The sequence below is a fragment of the Panicum virgatum genome, chromosome 3N (assembly GCF_016808335.1).
Source record: "Panicum virgatum strain AP13 chromosome 3N, P.virgatum_v5, whole genome shotgun sequence".
In the NCBI taxonomy this organism is placed as follows: domain Eukaryota; kingdom Viridiplantae; phylum Streptophyta; class Magnoliopsida; order Poales; family Poaceae; genus Panicum; species Panicum virgatum.
Genome location: NC_053147.1, coordinates 17,163,454 through 17,172,777, shown reverse-complemented (window position 1 = coordinate 17,172,777; position 9,324 = coordinate 17,163,454). Strand labels below are relative to the sequence as shown.

General features: G+C 38.8%; 1 protein-coding gene across 5 annotated transcripts; it reads right to left on the bottom strand.

The window, feature by feature from the left end:
• Positions 1–499: 499 nt before the first annotated feature.
• On the bottom strand, positions 500–7,524 carry LOC120664721 (tRNA nucleotidyltransferase cca2-like). 5 transcript variants are annotated; one of them, XR_005670994.1, is made up of 17 exons: positions 7,100–7,490; positions 6,198–6,328; positions 5,923–6,040; positions 5,548–5,600; positions 5,334–5,383; positions 5,159–5,257; positions 4,843–4,952; positions 4,572–4,699; positions 4,296–4,386; positions 3,739–3,822; positions 2,812–2,874; positions 2,575–2,719; positions 2,046–2,210; positions 1,833–1,930; positions 1,606–1,743; positions 1,003–1,099; positions 500–741 (listed from the first exon to the last, which is right to left on the bottom strand). XR_005670994.1 is itself a non-coding variant. In XM_039944024.1 (15 exons), the coding sequence occupies exons 1-15, from the start codon at positions 7,421–7,423 to the stop codon at positions 1,630–1,632; spliced, it is 1,776 nt and encodes a 591-aa protein (XP_039799958.1). In that variant the 5' UTR covers positions 7,424–7,523; the 3' UTR covers positions 1,324–1,629. The 5 variants fall into 5 exon arrangements, 3 of the variants coding, with proteins under 3 accessions (XP_039799958.1, XP_039799959.1, XP_039799960.1); XR_005670993.1 differs by having other exon boundaries at positions 2,812–2,877; positions 7,100–7,423; XM_039944024.1 differs by lacking the exons at positions 500–741; positions 1,003–1,099 and having other exon boundaries at positions 1,324–1,743; positions 2,812–2,877; positions 7,100–7,523.
• Positions 7,525–9,324: the final 1,800 nt, after the last annotated feature.

Genomic DNA, 9,324 nt, shown 5'->3' with positions numbered 1-9,324 from the left:
GCAGCGCAGCGTCGTGGTTGTTGAGGAGCAAGGCAAACTGATCATTGGCTTCGAGGCTGCGCAGCTAGGTGAAGATGGCCAGAGTAGCATTGCCGCAAGGGACATGACTTTCCGTGCTAGATCGATGTGCATGTGTTGGTCGCTTGGTCACTGGTTTCCTTAAACAATTGGTGACATTGGAATGATGATATGATACCAGATGTCTCTGTTATGCTATGACCTAGTAGTGATGCTTCCTTAGATGGATTATTAGCTATTATGCTATGACCCTGTAGTGATGCTATGACATTGGGTATGCATGTATGTACTCTTGACATGCTATTTGGTAATGTGCCTACCGAACAACTGATGCGCATGGTGTTGGGTGCTGTTATTCGGCGACAGTTGAGTGCCAAAGTTGTTTATCGTAGGCAGTCGAGTGGCAGGTGCTTAACCTTAGTGCTTAGTGCCTATTTCAAGATGTATTCGCTGTTTGTGCAATGGAATGAGCTTAGATTCGTTGTTTCCTTGCCAACAAGCACACAAGTTTAATAAACTGAAAGCATGTCTACTGGAGTGAAATGAAATCCATAAACGCCGATGGCTCATTGCTTGCTGCTACACCATGGTATGATGGAGTGGTCTTCATGATGAAGAGGTGCGCCGTGACAGGTTTGGCATGCTTGTGCGATGTAGCCCGCGATCGCACCTCTCCGTGGTTCCATTCGGATGCACAAGCTGCCATTTCAGTGCACGTTGTTGCTGCAACAAGGAACATGTGTTGTGTTGTGTTGAGAGTTTCAGTAGGGCTGTTAATTAGTGATCCTTATGTGCACCTCTAACTCTTTTTAGTTCAAAATTTTGTACTACTTTTCCAAAATCAGATCTTATTTTGGAAAATTAGTACAAAACTTTAAACTTAAAAGGGTTGGAGGTGCACTTAAGAATTACCAATTTGCACCCCTAGTTTTCAGGATCTAGAATTAGTGTGGTATGGAGAAGGGGGGCAGAGTTAGACTATACCCATTTTCCTATCTGTGGACCTCCTGACTTGACCAGCATAACTCCATAGTAGATTTGCCATCGAGTACTGGCTTCAACTTCCACACCCCATCAAGATCTGGAGAAGAGAAACAATAAACTAGGTTATATTTTAGATACACTAGTATATCTAAAATGTTCATTTTTCTAAAACATTGTTCATGTTATCTTTTTTTTTTCTTCCGCAAAAGAGAGCGTAGAGGGTTCTCAAACCCAACTTGGCGGCCAACGCCAGCTAAGGGCACCGGTTACCTCCTTCACAGCAATGATGCCTCATTGCCTCAACACCGGTTTGTCTTGGTAAAAAAAAAGGTTTCCTTCCCAATATTTTTTCGTATTCGAGTGTTCCTGTCAGAGTTCACTTGTAACCGGTCACCTAGAATTTAATTGGAACCAGAAGAGGGGTACTTTTCCAAAAATAATAAACAACTCATTGTGTAAACTGGTGACATCAAATCCGCCAAGACCAAGACATGATCCTATGAAGACGGTTTTACATTTCCCAGAGGTGGCAGCAGACGTTTCAGTGTTCAACCCAGGCGGTGGCTAAACTGACGCAAACTGTTGCTACTGCAGCTGCTTTACCTATGCTCAAAATGTCATCCCCTGTCAGGTGCTGGATTCTAGTTTTTGGCGTTTCGACTGCGACTGCTTCATCCACTCGATGCAATCATCCATGGTTCCATTCGGATGCGCAAGCTGCCATTTCAGGGCACGTTGTTGCTGCGGCAAGGAACACGGGTCATGCAAGTTTTTTCTGGGTCTAGAATTAGTTTGATATGAGGAAGGGGGCAGAGTCATAGTTTACTTACCCATTTTCCTATCAATGGACCTCCTGACTTGACCTGCATAACTCCCATAATAGATTTGCCGTCAAGTACTGGCTTCAACTTCCACACCCCATCAAGATCTGGAGAAGCAAAACAACAAACCAGGACAGTTGAGCAACACTATGAACAAGTAAATCCCCACGGTTGCTGTTATGGGAAAACCACAAATAGCACAACCATCATTTACTAGTTTACCTATGTCAGTTATGGCACGCTCAACTCTGATGTATTTCTCTTTTCTCCAATGTAACTCATCCTGTTTGTTGAGGATGTTAGCAGCATTTTCAGCTTCTGGGTAGGAGAGAATGGATACAAGAAGTGCCACTCGCCAAAAGTCCTTTATTTCTCGTAGTATAAGTCCTGAAATGCTGAGAGTGTCACATGCTTTGGTCGAAAATGTTACTTAAAACAAACCATATCAGTCTTATGACATGAAAGAATCAGATTAAATCGTTAGAAAATATGCAAGTACTGTAAGAAACTAAATGTAATAATCAAATGTATACAAAGGATATCAGATTGTAGGTATCTCAAAGACTATAAGTACTGTAACAAACTATATCACACAATCAAATTAAACAAACACCAAACAGTATCAGATTACAAAGGACAAACTAGTTCAGAGGACCTTACAAATTTTAAAACTACACTGCTGAATACTGACCTGCAAAAACACATTATGTTGAATACTGACCTGCAAAAACACATTATGTTGAATACTGACCTGCACAAACACGTTTCACACTGTCTGTAGGTATCTCAAGATATTCATCTTCCAGCTTCTCTTTGAGAGTTCTCACATCAACCCTTGACTCAAGGAGAAGAACTAACTCAGCAAACTTTTCACTAGCAGCATGTATGTTGACAACCTTTAAGGGCACAACATTATGACAAGTTAATTTGTTGTCTCAGTACACAAAACTGACCAGAATTATGTTGGGAGCAACTCAACAGAACATACCGTTTCAGCATCGCTACCTTTCAACTTTAGTGAGTGTTTAATAATATAGCTAGACACAGGAACCTGCTGATGATGCAACAGACTCTTCAGCACACAATTGAAAGAAATGATACAATGAACATTAAAGTTGATATTTAAGAGCAGCTTCATTTGTTCAAGTGGATTTTTGATATCCAGATTTACTTGCTCATTTCCTAGCAGCCAAAACACGCACCAAAATATTTATGGCGCAACAAGCTATCTAGTCACCAACCTTCAAAGAAATTACCCACATAATATACAGATCAAGATCTGGTTATTGGACACCAGAAGCCAGATAAAACTACAAAATATCCCTCCACAGGCATGCGAGCTTCCCTGAGACTGATTCTAGGTAGCAAGCATGCAGTGGTATGAGTAACAATGTACAGCAATTTCCACCAAGGTAAGTGGCCAAAGGGAGGTAATACTCCATGAGGTGCATTGGACAAATAATCAAAATGAACCTGGATATCCAAAAGGATAGCAGATGCTCTTTGTCTGAAGTCCAATTAGCAAGTAGTAACAAAATTATGACTGTTTTGGTCAAAAGTGACATCATTTTAAACTGAGATAGTATCTTAGAGCAGTTAAGCATTCACTCAAACCAATTAGATTGTTAACAAATACAAATTTGCCTGCTTAAACTGTTAAAGGGTTCTGACAGAAAGCATCAAGAGCATTGCACATAGCATTTCAGTGTACTGAAAAAGGCAACAGCTATGGCACACCAAACTCGCCTCATCAGTCAATATAGCAAATTAGTATTAAGTAAATGCAACCATTGACACACTTGCTTTTAAGTCAACAATTTGAGGTGAACAAAAGAACACAAACAATTTTTTGCCAGTTTGAAACTTTCATAGCCTTGCACTAAAGAAAAAGAATGATGCAGAGCATAGATGTTACCCTCTTAGATCTTTTATCGAAGTAGAACATATTTCGTAGAGGAACGAATAATTCACTGTACAGGTAAAGCCTTCGCTGCTCATCCTAAACACCATAACACATCTTAATGTTAGGGAAGCCAAGAGAGAACAAATCACAACCAAATAGTTCCTGCTAGCTTGCAGCAAATCTTCCTAACATAGGTAATATCAACCTGGAGACAAGCTTATCATCACATCACAACAAAAAAGTTTTATCTATGCCTTCGTTCATAGTTCAATCGGTGCACATTTTGCTGTAAATGCATAATTATCTGACGAGTACCAATGAAGCCGACAAAATTTTATAATTCAGAATAGTATTAGTTTGTATTTTTTATGTGCAATGGAGTTATAAAGTATTACTCTGTAAAGCATTTTAAGCAGAGCATCACACGAGAGTTTTTTTATCTGCAATGGAGTTATACAGTATCACTCTGTAAAGCATTTTAAGCAAAGCATCACGCAGTCGAGGGAGGGAGGGAGACTTTCAGGTGTCCATTTAGTCATTAATCAAGAAGTATGCTAAAAGTTTCAGACCTGCAACTTGGGATCGGAACCACTGCTGAACACAGAGCTGCCAATAGAATACGCAAGATTCCAAGCTGCTTCAATACGTGAAACACACTGCCTGCATACCCATAGGATATAAAAGATGAGACTACATTAAAGTATTGATGCTAAATGATAGTGCACAATGGTGTCTTCTACCCTTCCACAATCCAACAGCTACAGTATTTCGAGATACAACTGCATCACAAACATTTGCCTGAATCCAAGATGTAAAGAATACAAGATGTAAGCACAAGGACATACCAATCACATTTGTCAAAAACTGGAGGGTTGGAGTTCTCTGGGAAAGAAAATACAACGTAAAATAGCCTCAAATCACGGATGTCACACATTGCTCTAACAGGGTGTTTGTCTGACATCATAAGATCAATCTGCAAATATACAAAGAAATTGATGACCAAGGGTTCTGCATGCTATTTTACCAAGTTCATCAAAAATGACAAAAGGCTTGGTTGTACAATAAAGCAGCAAAAAAAAACAACAGTAATAACTGTAAATGATGTCGGCATCCAACCTCGTGACCGATACGTTCTCTACTAATCTTGCTACCAAGTTCTGACTTCACCCTTTCATCAGACGCGGCTTCCTTCAAGTCTTCAGCTAATGTAAAGTTGAATCTAGCAGCTGAGAGGGGCAAGCATTAGTCTGTGAAAAGAAAATATGATGTTCCATTTAACAGTTATATTCTTCTATTATAATTCACAGTATTCATTTCATGACAGAACATTCCCTATCCACTTATTAGTAAGTAAACTTATCATGAATAGTTTCTTGATATAATAAATTTAGTATAGAAAAATATTAGAGAACTGAGAGATGTTTCAAATTACCAAATCTTATTGCTCGAAGAACTCTAAGTGGGTCATCAAGGAAGGTATCTTTGGCAGGTAAAGGAGTAACAATAAGGCCCTTTTTGAGATCCTCAATACCTTCATAATGACATAGCAGCATGAACATTGTAAAAATGGCCACACCAATTTATATACTTGTACCATAGAAACTCACCTCTTCCAGTTAAATCTTCCACTGAGTTATTGTTGATGTTAAAGAACAAACTGTCAAAGATAGAAAAAGAACAAAATAAATACATCTTTGTGAAGAATAGGCTTGCTTTCAACCTTCAAAGTTCTGATTTCAAACTAGAATCAAAATTGCAATGATGGAAGCAAAATTTTGGCGATACAAAAACCCATTTGGAAATGGAATATCAAGGTATTACCTATTAATCGTCAAGTCCCTGCGGTATGCATCTTCTTTGGCAGTACCAACCTCCTGAAAATGGAGGATCTAAATGTAAATCAAGCGAAAAACAAGAACATTACAAACATTGAGCTGCCAAAAATGTTAATGGCTATCTATCACAATTGAGTCAACTTAGGTTTAGATGTTAAAAGTTAAACCTTCACGGCAATACAAGACACACCCAAAAGTCAAAAGGGACATGTCAATACTATGGGGAAATGTTCAGCTAAGCATATAGGCATGTGAGAATATCTCTCAATAACAAATAACTCAAATATGCAAAGAGATAATATGTACTCTGTAAATGAAAACACTGAAATAACCATGCAAAGGGATGGGTATAAGTACACACCATGGTAGGAATACGACTGTTTTCAGCATACGTTTCAGATCTCAAGTTAACAAAATCAATCCAGATGTCAAATATAAGCATCCTAGCAGTTTCCAAGTGCTTCGATTGATCAGGGTTGCTGCAGAACACTAGAAGTCATGATTCAAGCTAATGGATAAACAAACAGTCATGATATATCGACCAGTGCAATTACTTTTTGTACCAAACAAGTGTAAAATGGTATAAGCAACGACAGTAATGAGTTAATCAGGATTAGCATAATAAGAATCGCATACCACTGGATAACACCGATTCCTTTCTGCTCTTCCCCCATCAACTCTAAGTACTCATTTACTTTCTCACAGAAATTCTGGCCCGTCATATTATCAAGGGCAATGTCAATGTCAGCGGAATCTTTCCCTAATAGCTGCCAAGGCAAAAGTCAAGTCATAAAACTAGGCAACAATGACTTTATGGTATACAATTATGACAGGCTAGTTTAGGGCAAACCATTATGATATGATTCATTATGTAAAAAATTTCCAAGTGAACTACAATCGAAATAGATTTTCCCTCGCATACAGACTACAATAAATCAATGCCAACAAACCAGGTAATCTGGGCATCCCCTTATCCCCTGAACTAATCAGCACAGCAGTTTATGCGATTGACAAGCATGAACCATAAACACAGTCGAAGAACACGATTGTACACACAGATGTGGAATAATTTCAATAAGAAAATGTTCAACATCATATCAAAGTACATAAAAGATTGTAATGCCCAGCTGAAAGGAGGAACCTTTCCTGACCCTTACCCAACCCTTTGCTGGTGGTTTATGACGAAAAAAAGATCACTTACTCAATCACAAAGCACTCCCCCCAGAAATCAACAGTAGCCACTTTAAAGGATACAAATATTCATTTTACTTAGCATTAAACTACTTGCTTCCAAAAAATTTATAAAATGCCAAGTTGTCAACAGAAAAAAAAAATTGCAACTTATAACTTGAAAACCTCGCCTTTGTGTAAACAGCGAGCAATCACACCCTTAAACCCCATTTAAACCTTACATTCTAAACACAACCACTTTTTAAATTTCCATGGTTCTTTCTGCTACTCTACCTCCAATCCAATGGGCCAAGAGAAAGCTTCCCTTTGTAATTAAAAGGGAAGAAAGCAGGAACGAAAAAGTTCACCTTGTCCCGGACCCAGCCGCCGGCGACTCGGAGCTGCGTGCCGAGGCCAAAGTGGCGGACGACGTCAAGAAGCCGCCCGAAGATTTGCTCCTCCTTCTCTGTGAGCTCCACGGTCTCCCTCACCACTACGCTCCGCAGCTGCTGCTCCGGTGAACCTGCCGCCATGCCGGAGTACCTGGAGAAGGCGCGCACGGGGGAGAGGAACAAGTATCCGGGGGGCTTGTTCGTGGGGGTTCTCCGGAGAAGAGGAGAAAGCGCCGGCGAGCGGCGGCGGAGAGGGGGCAAGAGGCCGCCGCGAGGGAGGAGGAGGAGGCGAGGAGGCATGTGGTGGTCTCGCTTCCCCTTTTCACCCCGTCGCCATTCCGGTTCCGAGCAACAATACCTTCGGCGTAGTGGCGGAGTCAGGAATTGAAAACTAGCCAAAAATTTCAAAGCCTGCCATGATCCACAATAGAGTTAGATTTCAACTTGTAACACTACCATCATTCACAACCTAGGGAGTATTTCCTTCAGAAAAAAACCTAGGGAGTATTTCCTTCAGAAAAAAACCTAGGGAGTAGTATTTAGAGTATTAAATTAAGTTTAATTATAAAATTAATTGTAGAACCCTAGGCTAAACTGTAAGACGGATCTAATAAAATATATTAGTCTATAATTAGTGGATGGTTACTGTAGTATTACGGTAGCAAATCATAAATTAATTAGTCTTATTAGATTCGTTTTTGCAAAAAAAATTATAAACAGATTTTATTTGATACTCCTAAATAGTAAGATTCTTTTTATATGACAGAGGCTAAAGTTTAGCCCTCTTAGAAACAAATAGAGTGAAGCCCTTCTGAAAACAAACACGGTGGGTTGGGCTATTTGTTGGGCCGTGTTCAATGAAACCAAAATTCTAAGTTCTTTTACCTTTCTAAACTTTGGAACGAATTCGAGATTCCTCATAATGAAACCGTCCATTTCGACTTTGCGGCCACGAACATGACATTTCTAAGTGGTTTGAGGCTGAGATGATAGCGGATTTTCTCCTTTTCTTTTATATTTATTTTGGTTTGAATTATTAAAAAAATCATAATAAATAAATAAAAATTATAAAATAGAAAATCTAATTTTGTTGGACTTCACGAAAGTAGATCTATGCAGTGAACATATCATATGATATGTTTTAGTATAAAGTTTTGATGTAGCTTTACATATATATTTTTTTATAATTAATTCATAGCTACAGTTCTGTCATCCAATTATGGTAAAATTTTTGGTGGTCTAATCATTAAATGTTTGAGCTATAGTAAAAAAATCATTCTCATTGGATCAACTGAGTTATAGATTTATCTAGATTTAATCTATCTGCTGATGTTACAAGTGCAGAGTACATCATTCTAATAAAACTTGGATCACAGCCTTCCGTCTTTGCGCACATTGAGGCATGGCATGCCAATTGCTCGAGAGTTGATTTTTCCCAATTAGACAAGGAATAAGGGAAACAGATAGTCATAGTATAAAAATGGAATTGCAATTTGTGAAAGAAAAAAGTTTTTCACTGAGTTTAAAGGCGGTGACAGCAAATATAATGAAATTTCCCAAAATCTTGTTTGTTTGAGATAGCAAAGGCGGCTACTAGTTGATGGTAGAAGTCCACTGCTTCCTTTCTTATTCTTTTATTAGTTGCTGGTTGGTGTGTCGCATTTTCATTTTTTTAAAAGATTTTGTGGCAGGAGAGATGTCCTTTATATTCTGATGAAAAAAATAAACCTAGACGAGCACTGTACAAATTTGGTGATTGATTTATATGAGATTCAGTGTGTGGACTGTGGAGGAGGATTCACTGCTTCGCGTAGTACATTGCCTTCATGGTGCATCAATTTGCCTGAATTACTAAGCTACAAATGAAACCGTCTTGATGGAGATCAATCAATCGTCCAAGGAATGAAGAAAGGACGAAGTACAGAAATAAGGATTTCATCGTCATCCTCACGTATACATCCATCACAACCAAAAATGCTAAGGAACATATTATCAGGGCAGGCTCTAAGGGAAGGGCAGACAGTGCGACCCGGGGGCCAAGACCATATAGATAATTAAGATATATAATTTTCTATTTAGCATAATAACCATCACAAATCAGCTCATGAGGCCATGATTTAGAGGTGGTAACCAATCATGGTTATATTACTCTATTCACAATCCAACTTGATTCTCATATATTTTTAGCTCAAAATTAATTG

Excerpts from the sequence above, each read along its gene's own strand:
- LOC120664721 (XM_039944024.1), bottom strand. The coding sequence starts at position 7,423 with ATGCCTCCTCGCCTCCTCCTCCTCCCTCGCGGCGGCCTCTTGCCCCCT. Across the intron at positions 6,041-6,197 it reads GGAATCGGTGTTATCCAGTG|CAACCCTGATCAATCGAAGC; the intron begins GTATGCGATTCT and ends AGTGTTCTGCAG. Across the intron at positions 2,720-2,811 it reads AAGGTAGCGATGCTGAAACG|GTTGTCAACATACATGCTGC; the intron begins GTATGTTCTGTT and ends GTGCCCTTAAAG.